The sequence below is a fragment of the Sturnira hondurensis genome, unplaced genomic scaffold, assembly GCF_014824575.4.
Source record: "Sturnira hondurensis isolate 20B ecotype Veracruz unplaced genomic scaffold, ASM1482457v3 Scaffold0001872, whole genome shotgun sequence".
NCBI classification, from domain to species: Eukaryota; Metazoa; Chordata; class Mammalia; order Chiroptera; family Phyllostomidae; genus Sturnira; species Sturnira hondurensis.
The window spans coordinates 13,689,209-13,714,690 of NW_028074503.1; the positions used below are offsets into that span (position 1 = coordinate 13,689,209).

Here is a 25,482-nt window from a genome sequence, read left to right on the forward strand (position 1 = left end):
CACTGGATAAGAGGCCGTGGTGATGCAGAGGTCAACCAGCACAAACCAGGCAGACCCTCTGCCAGGCCTGGCGCTGGGGTCCCGGAGCCGAGTCTCGCATCCACTAGGCCTCTAACCTGGCACCCCCTGGGCTAGTCTCTTGAGACCTCCCTAGGTTCCCCGGCTAACCCTCCTCTTTCTTCGCTTCCTTCTCCCCCCAGGAAAACCTTGCTTGGGCTCCAATGCTGACACTACCACGCTTGCTGTCGCGGCCGGTTCCGTCACCTCCTGGTGCCCAGCTGGGGTTTTCCAAATCCCGGCGGCAGCCCGCCGACTCGATCTGGAAAGGGTTAATTAAGCCCTCTTCCAGAGGTGTAAAAAGCCAGAGGGCAGCCACCTATCTCGGCCCTCTGCCCCGATTCACGGAGCTCTTAGCGGTGTAGCTCGGCGGGGGCTCCCCAGGCCGCGGGACGCACGTGCAGCCGGCAGCCAAAGTGGCGACTGAGGGGGGTGGTGCCCGCCACCGCCGCGGGCCTTGGCGCAGGGCTGCGGATGCCGCGCGAGTACCTCTCCAGCTCTCCTTCCAGTTCCCGGCGGCGGGTCGGGTCGGCAGGGGCCGCGGGGCCTGCAGTTTGGGGGACGCCGGAGGGGAGGAGCCGGAGCAGGAGGGGGACCCGGGGCCCGCCGGCCCCGCCCCCGCCCCGCCCCCCTGCGGCCGGAGCCCGGGCTGCAGCCGGGAGCGCCCGAGCCTGCGAGCCCGCGAGCCAGCGAGCAGCGGCCGCCGCCTCCCCGGCCCACAGTGACCCCGGCGTCCCGGCCTGCGGCCCCGCTGATTCCGGGGCCCGCGTCCCCCGGAGCAGGGATGCATCATGGCCACGCTGGCTTGCCGGGTGCAGTTCTTGGACGACACAGACCCTTTCAACAGCACCAACTTCCCCGAGCCCAGCCGGCCGCCGCTGTTCACGTTCCGCGAGGACCTCGCGCTCGGCACCCAGCTGGCCGGGGTCCACCGGCTGCTGCGGGCGCCGCACAAGGTACAGCCCGGCGGGGTGGGCTGGGCCCCCAGGACGCTGCCCTTGCCTCGGGGAGCACCGGAGTTGGGGCGCCTCGGCAGGCGGGGCGGGGCGCGGCCCCAGGCGCCCGGCGCCCGCAGGCAGACCTCCCCGCTCCCCGCTCCGTGTGGCAGAGTGGCCGCTCGGACCGGGCGGCTGGCGCGGGATCTCCCGGGCTAACGAGGAGGACGGCCCGGAGCCCGGGGCTGCGGGGCTGAGCAGGTGCCGCGCCGGCCAGCGGCGGGATGGAGAAGGTTGCGGACACCGCGCCGTTAGCTCCGACGGGTGGGCGGGGTGCGGCTCAGACACCGGCAGTCGGCCTCGGTACCCGGGCGGGGGCTTGGCCCGGCGCGGAAAAAACCCAGGCCCCGGGGGATTCAGGTCCTTTGGAGGAGAGCCCTGAGCGACGTCCGGGACAAAAACCTCTCAGGCCTCTGGTGCAGCGGCGGGCGGTAGCGGGACCCTCGCGACAAAGCATGCTTTCCCGGGGCACCTCCTCCTCCTCCCCTCCTCGTCCCCCCGGGGCACCGCCTGGGACGCAGACTGTGCGCGGCAGTAGCGCCGGGTGTGGCCCCTTTTCTTAGGAGAAGCAGGTGGCCTTGGGAACCTTGGAGGAGCAGGCGCTGTGGGAGGAGGGGCGGGGGCGCGCACAAAGCCTGAGGCTCGCAGCCCCAAATCAGTGTCCCCTGGGAAGAATGGCTTCTCAGTCCACCCGATAGAGTTTTCTTTTTAACCCTTTGCAGGGGGACGGGCGTCTTGGAAAGTGTGTGTTGCAAAGAGCGGAGCATTGAAAGCTAACCGTTTAGTTAGCCGGGAGAACCCTTCCTCCCGCTTAAGCAGATTGGCTGCAGTTTGAAGAATTACTTCCCCGGTACTTTTTTTTTTTTCCCCGTCGCTTAGGGTCCATAGCGAAGGTTGGAGATGATTTATTCTTTGAGGATCCTGATACATATTTTAAACACTGATAAATGCTTCAAAGAGATAACCCGTGATACCCAAAATAACAAAAGTGATTTAAAAATTCTTTAGATTTCTGTACGATGTTCACCTGCCTTGGAAGCAGAGGCGGGTTGTGTGTGGAAACCGGTGAACTTTGGCAGTGGTGTTTCCTCCCTCTGTTCTCAGTGAACCAGCGCTTCCCCTGCTCCGGAGTTAGAAACCCGGAGGCAGACCCGGTGGGGAACGGGGCAGCCCGGCTCATTCTCTCCCTGTCGGTGCGGGAGGGACACAGTCCCCATTCCTGGGAACCTCTCTGGCCGTAAAAGCAGGTTGGATTGGGAGATGGACAGAATGATGTATCGTGGAGTCAGCTTATCTGTCACTTTGGTAAACTATTTGGTTCTTCTCAGTCAGTGGGTTAAACTGAAGGTTTGGAAAGGCTTCTTCAGCATTACGGCATGCCATTCATTATGGCCTCTGATTGCTGTGATCTTTTGTCGAAACCGCAGAAGACATAATTGTGGTCCTATGACCTTGAAGTGGTTTTCTTGGATTTCAAACCCTATATGCATGGTTGACCTATCAAGCTGGAGGCTGAAATACCTTTTTATAACTCCATGGAATAGCCCCACAATCGTGGCTCAGTGTTCCTGTACTGGTAGGAGGAAGTCTCCATGCCTCAGCATTGTTCCACAGCACCATTCCCCCCTTAGAACACACAGCACAGCAGTTGCACTAGGTCACACAGAACTTTCTGTGGTGTCCCTTGTGGGATAAAACCCCAGGAGATACCCTACAGAGACCCTTGATCCCTTGTCCTGGGGGCCAGATGGCCTCAGTCTCAGAGTCTTTTGCCCAAACACTGCTGTGGTGTATTCCGATGTTTGCCATTTGATTCTTGCACGTAGAGCTGAGTGAGTGGCTGATTCTGTTAGCTGGGGTTCTGTAAAGCAGAATTCAGGGCGTTTATATGCTAGGTGCACTCTCATCTTTTCAAATGATGGTTAATTTCCAACAGGGAGTCTTACAATTGGATGATCCACCTGTTGTGGAAAGAGCTAGGTCATTCTGAGCACTGGCATGCTGCTGCGTGTTCTATGGGGGGTGTCAGTGCTCCACCTCTGGGAAGTGGAGCTTTTCATATCCCATTTTACAGATGAAGAAACTGAGGCAGAGAGTATTAATTAACCTAGTCTCTTCGATATTAGTGGGGTGCTGAGAATCAGGCCTGTGTGACTTGAGGCCCCCGTGCTGTTCTGCCCCCTGGACCCACTGCGTGGCTGTGTGCAGAAGCCACACCACCCGAGGCTTCTCTTCCGTTAAGTTGGGGAATTCACCTACTCACCTTCCTGTGCTAGGTGTTGCAGGTTTTGGCCCAGAGTAAATGAATGTTACAAGCATGAGTAAGAACCTCGAGGTGGAATTTCTGGCCTGGTAGAGTTCACAGTCAGAGGTGGAAGTAAACAGTTACTGAGCTGGCTGTGAACAAGCTGGTGGTAAATGAGTGGGCAAGCTGTCATCCCAGACCCTTGCCATGAAAAAAGCTTTCCTGGCCACTGGAAAAGCTTCTGTCAGGTCCCATTGAGTCCAGCCTGGCAGAGGAGGAATTTCTGGGTAGGTGGGGGGCATTCTGAGTAGCAGAAAAAGGGGAGAAGCATGACTGTGGAACATGGCACACTCGGTGTTCTCAGCCGCCCGGCGAATTCAAATCCCTGGGGAGAAAACTGTCACGTGAAGTAGCTTGCACATACAGAAAAGCGCACAAGGCGTAAGTGAGCAGCTGGATGGAATTTCACTAAGTGAACACACCTGTGTAACCAGCCCTTGGAAGGGCCCAGCAGAGGGTCCTAATTTGTCAAGTTCCCCAGGGATTCTCCTGCGCTGGGAGCCTTTGAACCGGATAGCCTCGCAGGTCCTTCCCAGCCAAAACTTGCATCTGTGCATCTTTTCTTAACAGGAGGACATGTTTATTTAGCTCGTGTCTGCTGACTCCGTTAGAAGTGAGTTAGTTGTTCCTTTCACCAAACCACGGTCTCAGACAAAACAGGATTTTGCACTTAGGCTGTATCTCTTCTTTTTTCAAACTGGTGGATTGGAAACCACCCCACACCCCCTGCCCCGCAGCTTTTTATAGTAGTCCCAGGGAAGATGGCTCAATAAACGGTTAGTCTGATAAAAGGTTCAAAGCAGGTGCTGCATTCTCACTGGGGAGATGCTTATTGGGATGGTTACATGTTTGGACTGGACTAGGTGTGTGGCCTTTTGGTTTCGGATGCTGTATAAACAGGTGTCTGTTTCTAGTGCAGTGTTTTAAAAGAAAAAAATTGTAATTATAGGACTTCTAGTGCAGAAAAAAACTATGCAGTAAAATTAATAGACTCAGAGCTTTCAAAGCTTAAATGATTTCTTTATATTGATTGATGCTGAAGGTGAAGGCTGTAAGGATTCATGTCTCATTTTGTTGGAGAAAACTGTGATTTTTATAAAGAAAATGAGTAACTTACGTGTCAAAGTGGCAAGGATGACTCAGTGGTTGATTCCGGAAACGTTTGGGTGCCTGCTGTGGTCTAGAGAGGGGAGCTGTTGTGTCCTAGACACCCCCCATCTCTCTGCGCTTATGACCTCCCCGTGGCTCAGGGACTGGGACTGGTCCCTCTCACAGCAGAAGAGACCCAGAGCAGAAGGAAGCCAGCTGGCCATGTGAGAGGGAAGTGCCAGAATCGGAATTTGACCCCAGGTCTGAGCTCTTAATGACTCTGCTTCGGTGCCTCCTTCCAGGCAGCCTGTCCATGGTGTCGAGTTCCGTCTTCTGATTGGATCAACCTTGACTGTACATGTGTGTGTTTCTTTCTCACTACCTTTGTTTTCATGGTTGCCTTGCTGCCTCAGCTGTCCCACCTGTAAAAGAGAGCCTTGGGGATCCAAGTCTGGGTAGGGCCTCACCTGGGCTCTTAATTGAAATGCTCTCAGGCCTCCCGCTTCTCCCACTGAACCGGAAAGTAAGTTTTCCCAAGATGCCTTGGTGACTCCTGTGCACACCGCAGTCTGAGCCATGTGGATTAAAGGCCATTTAGGTCAGGTCTCCGTGTGTGGGGGTTATCACTGTCTCCCCAGTTCTCAGATAACTTCCTTGAGCGTGAAGACGGGCTGCCCAGTTCTCCCTGGCTCTCCTGCAAGCTGAGCAGCGCTAAGGTAGAGTGTGCCCCATGCTGACTGACTGCTGTTAGTTTTAGAACACAAATCCACTGGCATTATTGCTCTAATGAATTTCCACCTTAATCCTCTTAAGTGACACATCTGTTTGCTACATTACATTAAGATTTTTAAAAGATGAGATCATTAGTGAAGTTGGCAAATGTGGTGCGTCACATAGCATCTTAGGACAGAACTCTGTGAGAATGTCGTACGAATTGCTGAGAGCATCTCCGTGCAAGCTGAGATGAATCTGACTCTACTGTAATTAGCTCGGTTGGTTGGAGCTGTGCTACTGAGATCCGGATCATGGGGTTGAACCCTTTATGGATCATTTGGCTTTGCTTTCACGCACGGCCACCGTCCGCATCAGTAACCCTGCTGGGTGTCCAGCAGGTGCTGTCATGGCTTCCAGAAAGCACCTAGGTTGCGATGGACTGGTGGAAGCCTTTGTGGGGACAGGGCTGACATATAACGAGTCTGTGCTGGCTGCTGGACTCTAGGCCGCCACGCAGAACTTCATTGATTCTCCCAACTAGCAGGCAGACAGTGGTTCCCCAGGCCACAGATGAGCAAACTGAGACACAGGGGGGTTTGCAGGTTTTCTGAGGCTGCACGGCTTCCCAGTGAAGAGGCTGGGATTTAAAGTTGAGTCTTTTTTTGCTCCAAAGCCCGTAGCCAACTGTGCCCCATTATTAGAAAACCAGCAGAGCACGAGTTCTCTGTGCAGGAGGAGGTGTGTGGGGGGCGGGGACGGACTGCATTGCCTTTGCATGCGGCTGCCCTGCCCGTCACAGGGCTGGGACTTCAGTGGTTGTGCTCTGGTAAGTCTTGCCAGGGTCGAAGCTCTGCAAGTCTGTGCCTTTTGTCCTCAGAGTCCAACCTGTGTCCTTCTGGAAAACAACAGGACTGCCTTCGCCCTGCCCCCTCCAGACTCAGAAACGCTGGTTCTTAATGGTAGCAGATTTAAAACTGATTACCGTGCGAAGGCCAATGCAGGGACACCCCTCCCCCAGCCTCCTCTGTCCTCCATGGTTCATTTCTCTCGAACGACGAAACTCTGGAACAACTTGGGAACTTGTCTGTCCTCAGGGGGAAGACAGCCACCACGCTGGGCAACCTCCTCTCCAGGTGATGCCTCTGTTGGCCGTGGCTGGCTCAGGAATGTCCCCCATTTAAATCTGGCTTTCTATATTGAATGTAAACTATAAAAAATTATAAATTTGGCTCTCTAATCGGCATAGCTGCTTCCACTTTTGTGGGATATTTTCAGAGCCTTGGGTTTGTCAGCATCTGCTGCTTTACAGAGACAATCAGACTGCTTTTTGTTTGGTTTTACTTTATTTTGAAGCTGTTTTATTGGGAAGCGTTTCTGTGCCTTGTTCTGAACTAAGTAAGAAAGAATGAGCGAAATGAAGTTACAATGGATGTTAAACACCACAGAGATGGAATCAGCAAAATCCCCACTGTGGGAAATTATAGTTTCTTTAACAAATAAACTGCAAAGATAAGAGAAGTGGAAGGAAACCTTAGATTAAAAGAGATTTAAGAGATCCGTCAACCAATAGCAATGCACAGTTCTAACTGGTTACTGATTCAAGCAAACATGTTGTGAATAAACATTTGAGATCACTGGGGAAGCTCAAATAGTGACCCTGCTATTAAAATGATTAAGGTTAAATTGATAAAAGTAAAATAGAGATTTGATAATAAAATTATTAAAGGCTGATAATAGCATTGTGATATTTACAGAAAAGCCCGCGTCTTTCAGAGATACATACTGAAATATTTGCAGATGAAATTATGTGGTACCTGGAAGTTGCTCAAAATAACCCTGGATTAGGGGCAGGTGAGTGGGTGGGTGTGTAGATGGAACAAGACAGATGATGAGTTGAAGCTGGATTATGGGTGTGGGGGGGGGAGGGAGAGGTCATGGTACTATTCTCTACACTTCTGCATATGTTGAGCGTTTTTTAAAATAAAAGAGCTTGAAAATTAGATTACCTGTTCCAATGCTCCCCTTGAGATTGGAGTCCTTCCATGAAGTGTCAGAGTGTGTGGTGTGCGTTTGCTCCGGGTGAGGGGGCCAGTCGCCAGCCAATGTTTTGCTGTGCCCCCACTGACAATGTTCCTTCCTGCCTGATGGTCCTGTTCTCCATAGGGACTTTGACAGACAAGCGTAGGACATCAGTCTTTCAGAGTTCAGGGTGTCTGTCTAGGCTCAGTCAGTTCCCATGATAAAGTCAGCCGTCATCAGTTACATAAACTGTTGGTCTGGGTGAAAAGGGTGAAGTGGGGGTGATATACACGGCGCTTCGGTGGGCGCACCTAAATTTCATCACTAAACAGATGTTGCAGTCCTAGGAGAAAAATCCACAGCATTAAAGGCCACCTCAAGAAACAAGAAAAGTCTTAAATAAACAATATAACTTTGCACTCAAAGAAACTAGGAGAACAAGAAACAAAGCCCAAAGTGAGTAGAAGAAAGGAAATAATAAAGATCAGAATAGAAATAAACAAAATTGAGTAAAAAATACAAGGACCAATGAAGCCAATAGTTGGTTCTTTTAAAAGATGAATACAATTGACAAACCTTTCACCAGACTTACCAAGAAAAACAGAGGGAGGACCCAAATAAATAAAAGCAGAAATGTAAAATGACAAGTAACGATGGACATCAAAGAAATACAGTGGACGGTAAGAAGATATTACGAACAAGTATATGCCAACCAATTGGGCAGTCTAAATGAAATGGGTAAATTACTAGAAATACATAAACTTCCAAAATTAAATCAGGTGGAATCAGAAAATCTGAATAGACAGATTGCGACTGATGGAATTGGAGCAGTAATCAAAAAACTACAAATAAACAAAAGTCCTGGACCAGGTGGCTTCATAGGTGAATTCTACTGAACACTCAAAGGAGAACAGAAATTTATCCTTCTCAAATTATTCCAAAATGTTTAAGAGGAGGACAGCATTACCCTAATTCCAAAACCAAGTAATGACACTAGAAAAAAAGGAAGTTATAAGCCAATTTTCTTGATGAAAAAAGGTGATAAAACCCTCAACAATAGAATAGCAAACCAGATCTAGCAATACATTAAAACTATTATACCCCATGATCAAGTAAGATTTATTCCAGGGATACAAGTTTGGTATAATATCTGTAAATCAGTAAGTTAGAAACACAACATACACAAATGAAGGATTAAAATCACATGATCATATCAATGGATGCAGAAAACATTTGATAAAATTCACCAGTTATTTATGAAAAAACTCTCAGCAAAATGGGAATAGAAAAAAAGATACTTCATTATAATAAAGGGCACATATAACAAACCCACAGCTAACATCATACTCTGTGGACAGAAATTAAAAGTGTTTCCCTTAAGGCGAGAAACAAGACAGGGATGTCCACTTTCACCACTTTTATTCAACACAGTACTGGAAGTCCTAGCCACAGCAATCAGACAAGAAGAAGAAATAGAAGGTATGCAATTGCAAAGGAAGAAGTAAAATTGTTCCTTTTGGAGATGACATGATACTATACATAGAGAATGCTAAAGATTCTAGCAAAACTCACCAGAACTGAGAAATAGGTTCAGTAAAGTAGCAGGATACAAAATAAATATCCAGAAAGCAGTTGCATTTTTATGCACCAATAATGAACTATCAGAATGGGAAACTGAGAAAACATTTCTGTTGAAAATTGCATCAGTACAGATAAAATACCTAAGAATAAGTTTAACCAAGAATGTGAAAGACCCATACTCAGAAAATTATAAGACACTGAAGAAAAAAATCAAAGAAGAAAGAAATAAGTGGAAGCATATTTTGTGTTCATGGATAAGGAGATTTAACATCAGTAAAATGTTCACACTACCAAAGCAATCTATAGGTTCGACACAATATTTATCAAGATACCAATGGTATATTTCACAGAAGTAGAATAAATATTCCAAAACTTTATACGGAACCCCCAAACAGCCATAGCAGTCTTGAGAAAGAAGAACCAAGTTGGAGGAATCACAATACCGGATATCAAACTATGCTACAAGGCCAGAGTAATAAAACATCATAGTACTAGCATAAAAACAGACATATTGATCAGTGGAACAGAATAGAGGGCCCAGAAATAAACCCATGTCTTTATGGTCAATTAATACTTGGCAAAGGGGGCAGAAACATACAATGGGGTAAAGACAGTCTATTCAATAAATGGTGTTGGGAATATTGGACAGATATGTGTCCCCCACCTCCCCCCACAACAAGAAACAAGAAACAATAACAACAAGAAAAAACCTAGACCAACTTCTTACACCATACACAAGAATAAACTCAAAATGGATTAAAGACTTAAGTACAAGACTTGGAACAATAAAAATCCTAGAACACAACATAGGCAGTAAAGCTTTGTACATTTCTCATAGCAATATACTTTCTGATAAATCTCTTTGGGCAAGGGAATCAAAGGAAAAAATAAATAAATTTGATTACATCAAGTTAAAAAGTTTTTCCAAAGCAAAGCAAATCATCAACAAAATGAAACGATGGCCCACTAAATGGGAGAACATATTCACCAATGATGCATCTCAGAAGATGTTAACATCTAAAATTTATAAAGAACTTACATAACGCAACACCAAACCCCCCCCACGCAATCCAATTAAAAAGTAGGCAAAAGACATGAATAGATACTTCTCCAAAGAGGACATATAGATGGCCAGTAGATGCATGAAAAGATGCTCAATGTCACTAATTGTTAGAGAAATGCAAGTTAAAACCACAATGAGTTGTCACTTCACATCTGTCAGAATGTCAATAATCAAACAAGTGCTGGTGAGGTTGAAGAGAAAAGGGAACCCTTGCTTATGTTTGGTGGGAATGCAGACTGGTGCAGCCATTGTGGAAAATAGCATGGAGTTTCCTCAAAAAATTAAAAATGGAACTTCCTTGTGACCCAATGATACTATTTCTGGGAATGTATCTGAAGAAACCTGAAACATTGATTCAAAAGAATATATGCTTCTCTATGTTCATAGCAGTGCTATTTATAATAGCCAAGATTTGGAAGCAGCGCAAGTGCCCATCAGTGTATGAGTGAATAAAAAACCTGCACTACATATACACCATGGAATACTTTTCAGCTGTGAAAAGAAGGAAGTCTAACTTTTTATAACAGCACAGATGAACCTGGAGAATATTGTGCTAAGTGAAATAAGCTAGTCAGAGAAAGACAAACACCATATGATTTCATATATATGTAAAATCTGGTGAACAAAATAAACTACTAAAATAGAAATGGACTCATAGATACAGAGGGCAGACTGAGGTGTCAGAAGACAGGTGGGTGTGGGGGCTGGGTGAGGACGGTGGAGGGATTAAGCCAAACAAAACATAGCTCATAGACACGGACGACAGTGTGGTGATTACCAGAGGGGGAGTAGAAGTGCCTAAAGGGGGATAAATGGTGATGGAAGGAGACTTGACTTGAGGTGGTGAACACACAATACAATATGCAGGTAATGCATTATAGAAGTGTACATCTGAAACCTATATAACTATATTAACCAATGTCACCCCAGTAAATTTAATGAAAATAGTAAATTGATTGTAATACCCCAGCACTCTTATGATAATAGGGAGCTTTTGATTTCTATATGCAGATTAACTCATTTGTGGTTAGGGTGAAGATAGTTCATTAAAAAAATTAAGGTACCATGTGTCAGCCAGAATTATCTATACACCCAGAATTTTATGTTTAGAACCACGTAGTGGAATCTACAAGTGGAATCTACACTGTGTTTATTTACAAGGGGCAAATATACCTCCTCTTCACCACTTAGATTTGTAGCCTAGAAATTGAAATGCTGGATGCCTGCCGGGGAAAATGTTTGGAGCTACATGTTAGGGGAAAAAAAATCTCCAAGTTGTTGAACATGTTAAAAAAAAGAAAGTTTTAAACCTCTTGCAGTTCAGTATCAAATGATGCTTATGAATTTGGCAAAAAGGACACAGAAAAATTGGTACGTTGATCATCTCATCGAATATCTTGAGCATTCTGGGAAGGAAGAACACCCAGGAGAGGTTTCGGTATTGCTTAGGCGACCCGGTCTCTTCCTGCACTGGGGTTGTGGCAGGGAACGAAATGTCAGGGTCCTAATGTGAGGTCATGGGACAAGCCAAAAATTATTTTGACGTTCTCAGAAGAGAAGGAGAGTGACGCGTCTTCTGATGGGCTCGTCAGCCCCCAAGAGTGGCTTGAGGTTCATAGCAAACGAGCTGACGGGCAAATGCTGCTGCGCGGCGAGACACGGATGTGCTCACGGCAGGTTGGAGGCTGCGCAGTGGACACGTGGAGGAGAGAACGAGGAGGAGGGTCCTTCTGGCTAAACCAGAGTCACACACAGCGCTGTGCCCTTCACCGAGCCAGAGTCACAAATGTCACTGAGCCAATCACTGGGCTGCGCAGTTTGGCCATGGTTTTGACTAATTTATACCAATTACATTTCATACCGCCTTAGCACACGTTTTAGCTGTGATTCAAGCTTACCTTCTCTCACCCCACGCCCACCCCACCCCGAATAATTAGTACCATATTTCGCCGTGTAGAAAGTGCACCCACGTTTTTGGCCCAAACTTTCAGAAAAAAATCTTTTGTTCTAGTTTTTAAATTCAATTATTTATTTATTTATATTTAGAAACAAAACCAATTATCATATTCCAGGGTGTTATTTTGCACATGGATACCATTATTAAGCTTTTTAGAGTTACACTTTTAGCGCATAAGTAAAAGAATTAAAAACATTTACATAGATATGGAGTTAGTATTACCCATGCATAATGTGCATCCTTATTTTTCCTAAAAAATTTGGGCAAAAAGTGCGCATTACACATGACAAAATATGGTAACTTAGAGTCAGTGCTAACATCACTTACACCTCATGAAAACACGAGTGTGTCGTGGTGTTAGGGTTGAGACAGCGGCTTTAAGAATGCCCCTCCCCATAGTTTTACTAGATGGAAGCACAATTTAATACTGCTAAGCATGCTGCATCCTGCAAGCCGAGCTCTCAACCCTTGTGAACAGTTGTGAGGAGACTCCTGTCTGGTCCTCTGATTTTATCCCAAAGGCTGAGATTGCGAGAAAGCAGCTGACTAAAGACCAGAGGTCGGGCGATGTCTGAGTTGTAGGGAGTGCGGAAGGCTGGGAGCACAGTCTTCAGTTCCACCCTGACCCACATCATGTCCACAGCCTCTGGGGCGTGTTTTGGGGCCCTCTCCTCCATTATCTAGCAACATGTTTTTGTGCTAACACCCCACTGTCTTACTGACTGTAGTTTACAGTAAGTCTTGATGTGCATTGGGTTGGACATGCCCTCTTTGCCTTGGAGCATAGGTAATAGGAAACAAGAAAAAGGCAAGAGAGGCCCAGAGACGGTCCATTCAGGGAACTGAGGCACAGCTCGGGGAAACAGGCCTGTATGTTTGGCTGTAAGGAGGCAAGGGAGAGTCAGATCATGTCACTGTCCCCCTCCAAACTTCTCTCTGCCCCTCTGAGTTTCCGGGGCAACTCTAAAGCCCTGGAGCAGAGTGGTTGGCCCACTGCTCTGTGAGGCAGGGTGGGTGGGTTGGTTGGTTGGTTTTATGGTCTGTTTGATTCACGGATGTAGCTTTAGAGCTTAGAACAGCCCACCGCACAAAGTGTGCGTGCAGTTAATAGTATTTGAGTAAGCAAATTATCGTAAAGTTTAGAGTTGGATATAAGGTCATTTGGTCTCTTCTTACAAACTGTGTCCCACACAGAAGGCTCTTTTGTAAAGTCTCTGGTCAAGAACGTTCTAGTTGCTTCTTCATGTGTGACAGTGAGTGGTTTCCCCCCTTTCTTCAAGAGGGGCCTTTTCCATTTTTAAACTTTGTTTGTTAGAATTTGTTTTTTATTTCTCTCCAATTTTTGCTTGAAGAGGTGGACCCTCCTATCTCCACTGATGGGGATGGACATGGGTCTGGACAATTAGTTAGTTGACTGTGCCTGAGAGAATGGGAAGAGGATGGATACGTCAGAGGAAACACAATCCCAGGGTTTGGTAAGTGGGGTGACCTGTGACCTACAGATGGTGCTTCAAGGGGGGTTCCTGGATCAAACCAGTTATTTCTTCCTGTGGTGGCAAAACTAGAAAACTCCTTTCTTCTTGTGTGAGAGCTACATTTTTATTACTCAAACCTGTATATATATGTGTGTGTGTGTGTACTGATGTGTATATGTCTGGCACCCTGAAGCACCTCCCACACTCTCAGTTCCATTTAGCTGAGAACTTGGGCCGTGTGTGTGGAATCGGGGTGACATTGCTGGGACATGTCACCACTAACAAAGCTAGATTCAGAGAAGGGTCAGGAGGCAAGGAGTCTAGCCTCATACAACAAACAAAGCATCTGCTCCCGCTGCGAACGAGCACGTGTGTACGAGGTCTGTCCAGAAGGTACCCAGGCATGTAACATGAGAAATAGACACTTATTGAAGAAGATACAACATACAAGAAATATTGTACAAAGGACAATGACGTGTCTATCGCCTTCAGAGTAGGCACCTGGGGACCTCATCTAGTTCTCCCAATTGACATCAGCTTCCCCACTGCATTTTCCTGAATCTCATCAATGTTCTGAAATCTCTTCCTTTTCAAAGGTGATTTCAGTTTTGAGAAAAGACAGAAGTTGCAGGGCACCAAACCTGGGCTGTAGTGGAGTTGAGTCACCTGGGTGATTTGATGTTTCACCAGAAATCTCTGCATGAGATGTGATGCATGAGTGGGCACATTGTCGTGATGAAGCTGCCAATTACCAGTGGCCATAGCTGCGTCCTTCTGAATCATCTGAATAGTTTTCATGGAGGAATGTTCAAGCTGAATGCAAAATCTGTTGCAGATTTGTTGCTCTACTCACCCAGTCATTTTGAATGTGACGGTCACACAGTACACATGCTCACTCAATGACGTCTACTGCCCCTACTCACTAGTACAGTGAAGTCATCATTGTTCATGCATGTGCATTCCAGTCCACTCCTTGGCTGCCAGGTTACATGGATGTCACGCAAACCGTTCTCATTATTAACAATGGCTGGACTTTTTCCAGACAGACTTTGTTGTAAATTTGGAGGCTATTGGAAAGCACTCTGAGGAAATAGAAATCACTTTTCTCACCACCCAAAGGGACCCTCTCTTAACACTTTTGCATCTCACCAGAATTTTACTCTTGGTGCCTATTAAAATATAACATTATCTCTGGATACTTTCCCAAGTCATTAAATATTCATGGAGCATCTTGCCTTTAAGGACAGCATGGTAATGCCGTGTGTGCACGTGCCATGGTCCCAGCCAACATTGCTCCCATGCTCCGTGAGGGAAGGGCTCTGCCTTCTGAAGTGTTCCTTTGTCTCATGCTTTGTACTCAATAAATATTCATTAAGCGGATGCATGCATGAACAAGTCTTTGATGTTTAGGTGGTTGCCAGTGAAAAAATACAGATAATGCTGTAATACCTATACTCACAGAAAGCAAGTCTTTGTGCTCATATCTGATTATTTTATTAAGATGAATTCCTAAATGTTGAAAGTACAAAGGTAAAGAATCCAGCTTGGATGATGACCGTTTCCCCCATTTTAAGCACTGGAGATGGCTGGCGAGATGGGCCCTGAGTCAATGTGGGGCCAAGTTGTGAAGCACAGTTCGACCTCCTTTCATGAGCAGGTGGTGTCACAGCTGACAGTGACATTTGAATTCCACGTTGTATTCAGAGAAGAGTATTAAAACCCAAGCCTGGGTCTAAGGGTCGCCTTTGCTGGGCTTTCCAGGCCCTCCTCCAGACCTGTGTGGTGCACCGTCTGTGCACCTTCTCACCTACGGCACTCTGGTGCTCATTGCAGCCCATGCCACCATCTCCAGACCGGGTGTGAATCCCCAGTAGCAGGAAGTGCATTTAACTCACCTTTTGGTTCTGACTTCCTAGGACCTAGGATACATAATAAGCCCTAATAAATGATTTATGAATAGTTGCAAGAATGTTAAGTGCAGCAGATATTTATATGCATGATACTTGCAGATGTCTAACCTTCAAAGGCTGATATCCTCTGACCTTTGTCAGATCCCTAATCTGTAGGTGTGACCTGGGTGTTATAATTCCCTCACAAACTGCAGGTGAGTGAGTGAGTGAGGCAGAACCAGCTTTTCAATATATCAAAATCTTGTTCTGGCCTCTTCTGCACTAGGTCCGTGCTAGGTCCTTGGACAGGAAGCCTTGGTTTAATAAGAGAAGCCCCACTGTCCACTCAGCCTTATTTCCTCTGAGTTTGGAGGGGCGTGCCAATGCCCTGGGGCTCCTGGATGCAGGTAGTGAGGCCTCTTCCATGGGCCAAACCTGAGGCCTGCAGTGTGAGATGGGGAAGCACCTGGTGTGCCAGCTGTCCCCACTGGCCTTGTTGTTCCTGAGCCTTCTGCTCCGCCTTGGTTACTGTTCCTGCTCATGCTGAGCCATGGGGAGGGTGAGGACAGCTGTGAGCTTTTGTGAGAGGCAGGATCCCTGGGGCCGGGGAGGCAGTGGCATCTGTTATTAGTGGGAAATTCCAAGAGAAGGTGGGTCTGAGACTGGAGCAGTGCCTGCAGAGCCCACGTGCCCTTCTTCCTTCACCGGGAGATTCAGCCCTTTGCTAGCCTCAGCGGCTCAGGGTGGATTTTACTCCAGGCGATAGCACTCACCTAGGAGGGATATGTCACCCCTGCACCCTACAGATCCCAGCTTCAGGCTCGGGGGTGGTGCTCTGACTGGCTCCTGGTGGTGGCTTCCGCAAGTCACCAGCCCTCTGGCTTCTGCAGGGCCTGGCAGTACCCAAGTGGTAAGGGTCTGAGTGGCCAATCCCCAGAGGTGGGAGAGGTTACCTTCCTGGGGGTCCTCCATTCAAGTTCAACAGCACTGTGTGTCTGGGGGCAGGGAAAGGAGAGCCGTCGGGCACCCTGTCTAGAACAATAGTGAAGGATATGAGTGGCTTTTTGTTCCCAGAGCAGGGTGCATTTTTGTGGACAGTGATTCATCACAGGACATGCCAGCAGCAGAACCATGGCATGTCTGTGCAGTTTACTGGGACACGGGCTCCCTGGAGGTCCTCACACAACCCTGAAACGGGGTGAGGTGGGGCACGTGGGTCCCGCGTCCAAGATGAGGAAACTGAAGTGGGTTGGTTTCATGGCTGCTGAGCAGCAACTGCCCCACAGGGTATGGCGGGGTGAGAACCCGGGCCCGCGGCCTCTGACCTCCGGGCCCCAGCTCCCGGCATCGAGGCTTCCTGCTTCCATCTGTCAGAGATAAGCACAAGGAGCATTTACAACACCCAGAGAAGTCTGTGGAGTGAACAGTCAGGGAGAACTTCAGCTGAGTTCGTGGACATCATATGTAAGCACATGGTGATGATTTTTATGAGGCCGGGCAGCAGAGCCACAGATCCCAGGACATGAAAACTATCACGTTATGATTCGCTGGGGAAAGACGTCACACGTAAGAATGAAGCAACGACAGAAGGCAGCATATGACCCCTGACTAAGTGTGATGTAGGCAGCCCAGGCTATAGAAATGTCAGGAGTGGGAAAAATCCGAGTGGACCGCAGGGAGCGAGCCGGTGGTCTGAGGCGTGAAGGGACTTCCAGGCAGCTGGGATGGGACCTGGGAGTCAGGATCATGCCTGGGGGGCTCTGGGAGGGTGACAAGGGTCCTGGTGAAGGCAGTGACTCCCACCCGTGAGCTTCGGGCTGGGCTGGTGCACCTGGCTGTTGTCAGGGTGCACTAACCAGTTTGGAAGTTACTTCCATTCAATGTAGTGGGGACACAAAGGAAAGGAAGGGGAGAGGAGAGACAAACAGGACTTTGGGAAAAAATAATCACCAAGAAGAGATGAGGAAAAGAGAAATGGGAAAAGAAGAAAAGAGAGCCGTGCACAGGGAGTCGTTGAAAAGTCTTTGGAAGAACAGGTGAAGAGGAGGAGAGTTGTGGACCAGATGGCCCCAGGCTGTGCTGGGCAGGCAGGGTCTCTGCTGACCAGGGCTGGTCACTGCTGGCTCCTGGTGAGCTGAAGTGTCAGCCAGTGAGGGCTTAAGGTGTGACCCTTCTCAGGGACTCTCCCTCCTTCCTCTCCTTCGCAGTGTTTATGGGGTGTCTGCTCAGCGTCATACTCTGTTAGGGTCAGCACAGCCACCGCGATAAAAGAAACCAAGGGTCCAAGGAGTGGCGGTGGGCTGCAGCTCGGGCCCAGCCTGTGCGCTCCACACTCCTTCTTCTTCAACCTTTGAACAACAGCATCTCGCTGGTGGGGCTGCTGTGAGCAAAAATATAAAAGAATCCTGCCATTACATGTCACAGGGATCTGCCGCTCGGCTCACGTGGCCTCTGGCCCCAGCTGCCCGTGGGCATCCATCCACCATGGTTCTGTTTGCCAGCGCCTCCTCTGCCCGCCATACCTGTGACTGCAGCGGCAAAGCAGAACCTTCAGATGCAGACCCGGCCCCTCCTGCCTGTTCACCTGGTCCCACACATGACAGGGCAGGGACATCCCTTCTCCTGGCCGTGACCGGGCCTCTTTCCACTGTACCTTCGACATCTGTTTCCCGTGGGGACCCATCCTTTTGCATTGCGATGGGCTAAAACCTTTTTCACCCTGAAAACTCCTCCTCCCTGGCCCCCAGGGCCCGTGCTCTTCCTCCACCCTCCTTGTCTAAGCTCTGTTGTCTTACCTGTCTCTCCCTACTGTTCCCACAGTGAAACTGCTCTTGTGAAGGTACTTGTCTTTGGTGCAGTAGACACTTTCCATCTGGATCTTGTTTCATCTCTTGGTAGCAGTTGCTGTTTCTGGTTGTCTCCTCGGACGCATGCTTGCTCTTCTAAGTTGGACGGCGAGAGATTCATCTTCATTTTCTCTTCCTTCCCATCTTTCTGCGCCCTCCTGCCCTGTGAATGTTGGCCTTCCTCATGCCCTGCCCCAAGACCATGCCTTCTTCTCACAGCTATTCTCCTTTCCAGCGTGGCTTTGAGGGCTTTCAGTCATCCGCGAGACAGATCCTCTCGATGGCCCACAGACGGCGAACACGCACAATGTCTAGATCGGATCTTGTCTTCCTGCAGACACGTGCTGCCGCAGAGAGAAACCCCACCGTCCAGCCCGCTGCCCAAACCAAGAGCCTCTCCCTGCCTCTGACCCCACCTCTCGGCCCTCACAGTCTGGTGATTCTGCTGCCTCTCAGCACTTTTCTCCCCATTCCTTGTGTAGTACTTGGCACATAGGAAGTGCTCAGTAAATGATGAGATGGACGAAAAATAAACAAGGTAACATAGGAGAAAGTGTCTGTCATATGGCAGTTGCTCAGAAAACATACCCATTTCACAGTTATCCATGGTGGTGAACGCAGCAGTCTGAAGCATAGCTGCTTAAAGCATTTTTATGACCTCCCACGCTTTCCTGGGGCCAGGAAGTCGGGAGCAGCTCGAGGTGGTGCTGGCTCAGAGTCGCTCATGAAGTTGCCGCCAGACCGTGGCTGGGCCCAGACCATCGCGGAGGCTCCAGCAGTCACAAGTCTGGTGTCTGGGCTGGCAAACAGCTGGGAGCTCCTGGGGCACCTCTTAACCTCTCTGTGGTCTCCCCACACAGTGTCTCTAACATGGTGGGTTCGGGTAGCTGGACTTCTTCCACAGCAGCTCAGGGCTCTGAAGAGAGAGGGGACCTTGTGTCACCTTTTCTAACCATCGCTCTTGCTGCACTGTGCTCATTAGAAGCAGGTCACCATGGCTGGCCCATGTTCAAGGACAGGGGAATTAGACACCATTGCTTCATGGAGGGAGTGTCAAAGGACTTGTGAACTTTAGAAAAGGGAATTTATATACAGTAAACTTCACTTTTATTTTTGGTGTACAAACCTATGTGGTTTTTATTGACACTTTTACCGATGTCCGCCGTTTTCTCTCCTCCCGTTGCCCCTCTAAGCAGCCCCTGCCCACCCCACTCTCCTCCTTCACCGCATTCTCGCATTGTCGTCTGTGTCCGTGGGCTTTGCATTATGCACATGTGTTCTGCGGCTAATCTCTTCTAGTCTCCCCTCCCCCCTCCCCTCTGAGACCTGTCAGTCTGTTTCATGGATCTGTTCAGGCCTCTGGTCCTGTTTTGTTCATCAGTTTATTTTGTTCTTTAGAATCCATACATGGGTGAGATCAAACCTATGAGTTTTAACAGATACATAGGCCCTTGTAACTACAGTTAAGTCCTCACTTAATGTTGTTGATAGGTTCTTGGACACTGCAACTTTAAGTGAAACTATGTATAGTGAAACCATTTTTATCAGAGGCTAATGGATATTAGCGAGAGTGAAGTTCCCGTGGCAAATTTCTGGTCGCAGGAACATCATCAAACTTCTAAGTAAAGACCCCAAACACTTCTAATAGTAAACATCGAGATAAATGTGAGCTACACGTACATGTAAGAAAGCTTAACAACAAGAGAATTCTTTCCCAGTCTACTTTTCCAGGTCAGGGCTGGGGTGGCGGTAGCGGATCCCAGCACCTCAGGGCCTGAGGCAGGAGCCTGCCCTGGGCAGATACCTGCCCACCGGAGGGCCCATCGCCCACACCCCACACTCGGACTGGGATCAGGCAGACATGCCAGTTGACGTAACGCACACATTTCTGGGACGTGGGAGAAAACCCACGCCAACGTGGAGAAAACATGTGAACTCTGCACAGACAAGGGTCTAGCCGAGAATTAATTTTTTTCTTCATCAACTTTAAAACAAAAGGATGTTGAACAAAATGACATTATTCGATGGCCTGCTGTACCACAGGATACAGAAACATTCCAGCAACCTGAAGAATTCCCTAGGGCTACCCCTTTGTAGCCAGACATTCCCTGGCAACCAGGGATCTGTTCTCTCTCCTTATGGCGTTGCTTTTCCCCCCCAGAATGCCATATAAATAGAATCACTCAGTATGCAGTCTTTAGAGACCTGCTTCTTTCACTCTGAATAATGCCCCCGAGATCCATCTAAGCCGCTGCGTGCGTCAGTGGTCCATTCCTTTTCAAATCTGAGTGCATGCTATAGATGTGCCAGTTCATCGATCCGTCCACTCCGTGAAGGGCATTTGTGTTCTTGCTGGGTTGGGGCCGTTACAAATAAAGCTGCTATAATTGACCTCAAGGCTGCATCTCTTAGCCACTATGTCATACCCTTTTCTCCCATCCCCATTTGTGTAGAGATTCTGTGCGAACATAAGTTTTCATTTTTCTAGGATAAATACCTCGAAGTGAGATTGCTCTCTGGCAGAGAATCCCTTGGCACTCTCCTGAGCTGGCCGATCAGGAGGTTTCTACTTACTAGGCAAATTACCCTGTGTCAGAAGAATTCGTCACTCGAGGCTTTGGGCTTCAGAGGATAAGCACCTTCTAAAACATTGCCCACAGAAAGGACCATTCATTTAACCGTTGCTGTTGGTTTATTTGACTGTTCTTTGTTCTTCAGCCTTTGGAGGCCCTTTTGTGGACAAACTGGGAAGGGTGAGGCGAAGGCTTGGGTGTCCCTGGCGTCACCCAGCACTCACTCGACACCCTCCTTCCACAGCTTCACAAAGGGACGGTGCCTGTGATAAAGCCGTGTGGGAATAATTCTCAGACCTCACAGACCACAGGTCATCAGAAATTCTGTCAGTTGGCCAAATGCCGTAAATAAATGAAGCAGCAAGCAGCACTGGAGACGGCTAGGGTCTGAAAAGTGCACTTTGATCATTGGGCATAGGGATGAAGTCAGCAGTCGTGGGGGGGTATGTGGCCAGAAGGCTGTAGTTCTCTTTCTATGTCAAGTCAGAGGACAGATCCGAAGTGAAGGGGGCAGTGGGAACAATGGGAGGGGGCGAAATGTTTAAATTCAGAGGCTACAATATTAAAGGTCTGGTTTTTAAAGGAGTTTGACCTTCTCTTTACAAAGGGAAGCTCAGCGTGCGGGGGTTGCCAGGCCTCAGGGTGGCCCTCAGTGGAGAACGCCTCCATCAGTTCCATCTGTGCTTGGCCGGATGCCGCTCCCCGCCCCGGGACCTGCCTGGAAGGCACGAGTGGAGGCCCCCTTTAACTCCTTTTCCATTCTGCAGGGTCGTCCGGGTACTTACTTTCCGCAGGATATCATAGTACACGAGTGGGGCCAAAGGTTTAAAGAGGGGGAGTTCTGTTCACTGTTTCAAGTACCTTGAAAAACTGAGGATGTCAGCCCCTGTGACTTCTAGGCACACACAAGGACGTTACACGGGGAATCACGCCTGACCTCTGCTGAAGTCCTCACTCAGCCCATGTAGGTGGAGTTCTTGCTCTTGGTTACATTCTCTGCAGTGGACTTGGAAATCCAAGAAGAGTGAAGCATGGATGGGCCTTGTTGCCAAGATCTCATAGGCCATATGACACGTGGGCTGATATTCTAGCCAAAGGTATCACTTTATTTCTATGAAAAATGCATTCAGAGTTCTGGGCACGGATAGCTGAGTCATAGCGAACTTTTAAATGCCACTCGTGTGTAAGTTGGGGACTGTGCTCATGCAGGAAATTGTGACTGGCCCATGTGCAGCTAAATTTCAGTGGACCCTTCAGCGTGTGTGAAGATGTTTAGGGCAGTGCCCCGTATCTGCCTCCCTGAAAAGTCTGTGTGAGTGTGTGTGTGTTTCCTGGTCTCTTCTCATGTCTTGGGCTACTCAAGAGCTCCGTTTTCCAGATTCTGCCGCCTGTGACCCATCTTTCCTCTCTGAAATCTCAACCTAAGTCTGAGCCTCTTAGTTCTCTCACTTATGCAGGAGCTCACCAGGATCGTTGGGAGATAAAAGTTGGGGGCTTCTGCAGAGGGGGTGTGGGGATTAGGTGGAGCTGGGGGCCTCTGGTGCATCCCGAGACCTTGACCTTCACTTGTAACGTTAGACTTTGTGAGCAGCCCTTTGGTTGGAGGCCCAGCCTCACATTGGCAGTGAGGGAAGACTCAGATGAAAGCCTAGGTCCCGTCTGTGCTAACATGTGCACCTCATTAGTTCCTGCCTTGCGCCTGGCCTGGAGAGAGGCCCCCCCGATTTGCCATGTCCCCGCGGACACCAGCAAGGCTCAGCTGGGAAAATTCCCCGTGGTGCTGGCCATCACCCTGACTTTGGAAACATGATTTCGGTTCCTGATTTGGTGTGTGTGTCCCCTGTCTCCTCCTCTGCGCACTGTCCCCTGGTGCTCTGACCTGCCGGGCCCTGGAGTGGCAGCTGTCTGCCGGCTGTGGCTGCACAAGCCAGGCTGCTGGTGAGACAGTCGTGAGTAAGAAGAGAGCTAATCCTAGGCTGCGAGCGGGAGGGCAGAGGAGGGGCCGAGGGTTCTTTGTGTCTTGGGGCTCTGGTGTCTTTAAGCGTCTTTTCTTCCCCCACTCTCCCGCTTCCATTTTTGCAGAAGTTCCTCAGCCTGCCTGGTCGCTGAAGCAGAGCATGCCAGCTCCATTAAATGAACATTCACAGTTCTGCAAAGTCTAAACAGTTTAAATTTCATTATTCTGGGCAGTGTTTGTCTGGTGACTAGAGTTTGCCAAAGCAGGAGGACTCTGCGAGGGGGCAGAGATGGGCTTTGCCCGCTGCACGCCCAGGACCGTGCTGTGCTTCCGCCTCCTCGTGCATGTGGGAGAGGGAGCCCCTCACAAGGGCTCTGCCCTGTTCAAGTTGTTCCCCGGCAAAAGTGGGGTTGCACCAATTCACCTGCATGGGCCTCTGAGCTCAAAACCCATGTGACAGGGAGCGGGCCAGCTTTTTGGGCTTACAGAGCTGTCTGTGTGTATTTTGGTCATACTGTCAGTCCTTGCTGATCGAAAGGCCTTAGGTATCAGCAGTGTTTTAATAGTTCCTGATCAGTTTATTCAAGGCTCAGAGGAACCAGTGAATTGAGGACTGAACTGATCAGACCAACTACCTACCTTGTCCCGGTGACCCACCGTCACTGGGGCCCAGTTCCTTCCAGGGTGTGGGGTTCACTGTTTATGCATCTGGGATCAAGCTGGAAGTGTATGAGAATCTGCATAATGTTCTCAGAGTCCATTGCTCATGAACCTGGGTAATTAGCTGTGTTAGTCATTAATGTGTTCACTCAACGCATTTTTATTGAGTGTCTGCTATGTGCCAGGCTCTGTTTGAAGCACTGGAGGAGCAACAGTGAACAAAACAGGCAAAAATCCTGACCCACGTGGAGCTTATATCCCAGTGGGAGAGATGCAGGGGGAGATAGTAACTAAAATAAAATAGCTGGTTGCATTGTGTGTTAGGAGGTGATCCATGCTGGTCTCCTTGACCTCAGTTTCTTCATCTGCAAAATGGGAAAAGTGGGCCGGACCCCAGCATTTGTTCCTTCCTCTCTTCTCTAGATCTCCGTGTGAACTTTGGACATTGCTTCGTAAGGAGATCCAGTTGTCTTTCTTACCTGCAGGTATTCTTCGTAAGAACACAGGACTCCTTCCAACAGTGTGGTTCTGTGTCACGGTTCTCTTTGGCGATGGTGGGCATGTGTTTCTCGAGGTTTCCAGTGGGCAGTGGTGCGGCTCCATAGCCTACGCAGGGCGAGGCCAGAATCCATTCCCGCTGTGGTGGGTTTTGCTGAGCGGTGGGAGGCCTATGGGAAAGCAGTCGGGTAAACTCTGAACTGGTTCCCTTCTCTGTGGGTGGGTGTGCGGAGGGGCCTGGAGAGGCCAGGGAGGCTGGAGGGACCCAGGTCTTATTGTCTTCTTGGGCCACAGCTCAGCCTCCACAGCTTGTGGATAAGGAGGCTGTGGAGTATTTTCTCCGCCTTTTCTCTCCTGGGTCAGGGCTTTCTGATAATGGGACTATTGCTAATCCTCATTAATATGCATTATGCTTCTGGGATATGTAGAACTGTTGCTTTCCCTTCACGCTGTCGGTTAATGCCAGTCATGGGCCACGTGCAGGGAATGAGTAGGCGAGGAAGTAGCAAATGCCCCTCTGGGGGGGCTTCCCAGTGCCCAAGGCTGTGGGCCCCCTGTGTGAGGTGCTGCCCACAGCAGCCGGAGAACCAGGTGGCAAATGTGCAGGCAGGGCAGTTTCCCACCCACCCAGGAGGGGAGTTGGTTCTCTGTTTCCTGTGTCTACTCTGCACAGAGTAGACAGGTGATGGCTGTGTGTTCTTGGAGGCTTCCTCTGGTTGGAGTGCCAGAGAGACAGCAAAGCCTAGCTGTCCACAGGGCCACTCCCAGCGGCAGCACCTCCTGCCTCTAGGACACACTGTCTTGAATGTGAATTGTCAACTTTCTGGGTGTGAGCTTACATGGTTTGGAGATAGGACCCTTTGTGAGTGTGGCTGCCCCCACTTCTTTCTCGCTGAGAAATGGGGTGCTGGGCCCTGGTGGTGTGTGTAGTGGGTGAATGAGTGGGGTCTTCTAAGATGGTGGTAAAGATTGGGGTGAAGAAAAGGTTGTGAGCACATGCCAGGGTCCTGAGGTCAGGTATGAGGAAGGATGGCGGAGCTGGATGTGGAAAGGGCAGTGTGTGGTGGGCAGACTGCCCACTAGGGCAGGGCAATGGGCCAGGGGATAGATACATGGCTTCCTCTCGAGAGGGTAGCAGGGGGAGGGACATTTTGGGGAATCTCCCAAAGGGCAGTACATTGGGCCTGTTTTCTTCACCGCTGAATCCCAGGGCAGCCCACTCTTGTAGCTGGTGGGGGCTGGAGCAGGTGTGAGACAAGAGCAGAGGCACCCGGAGCAGGCAGAAGCCTGAAAGACAAGAGCAGGTTTCACGGGGAGTTGGTAGGTTCAGTGTTGGGCACGTCGAGTGGGAGCTTCGGGGTCCAACTGGCCACTCTCTTCTGTTACTGCTTGTCTTCAGCACCTGGAGGCCTGTGTGCTCTCAGGGGGCATTGTCAGCCTTCAGGGACCTCTCGGCCCAGTCTTGTCCCTTCCCATTCTCTGTCTCTCCTGTTAAGCTTCAGCAATTTGACTGCCTTGGTGCTTCATCTTTCTTACTGCTTTCTTGCCTTTGCTTCTGTCTTCCCTCTGTCCCTCCCTTTCTCCCTCCATGTCCCTTGCTCCCGCCCCCTTCTCCGGGCTGGGTCATGGTCATCTTTTTTTTTATATCCTCACCTGGGGATACATTTATTAATTTTAAAGAGAGAGGAGATGGTGGGGGGGGGGTAAAGGGGGAGAGAGAAAAAGAGAGAGAGAGAGAGAGAGATCCATGTGAAAAGGAAGCATCAGTTGGTTACCTCCTAGTACCTGACCCGATCTGGGATCG

General features: G+C 49.2%; 1 protein-coding gene across 8 annotated transcripts in view; it reads left to right on the forward strand.

The window, feature by feature from the left end:
* Nucleotides 1–705: 705 nt before the first annotated feature.
* The window catches only part of FHOD3 (formin homology 2 domain containing 3), a 438,646-nt gene continuing 413,869 nt past the window's right edge, over nucleotides 706–25,482 (forward strand). For 4 of the 8 annotated variants that reach the window (XM_037033145.1, XM_037033150.1, XM_037033154.1 and 1 more), the window contains exon 1: nucleotides 708–1,013. In XM_037033145.1, the coding sequence (XP_036889040.1) occupies nucleotides 849–1,013 (165 nt within the window). In that variant the 5' untranslated portion in view covers nucleotides 708–848. Of the gene's footprint in view, nucleotides 1,014–25,482 lie in introns of all 8 variants that reach the window. The other 4 variants (XM_037033114.1, XM_037033132.1, XM_037033123.1 and 1 more) reach the window with 2 other exon arrangements.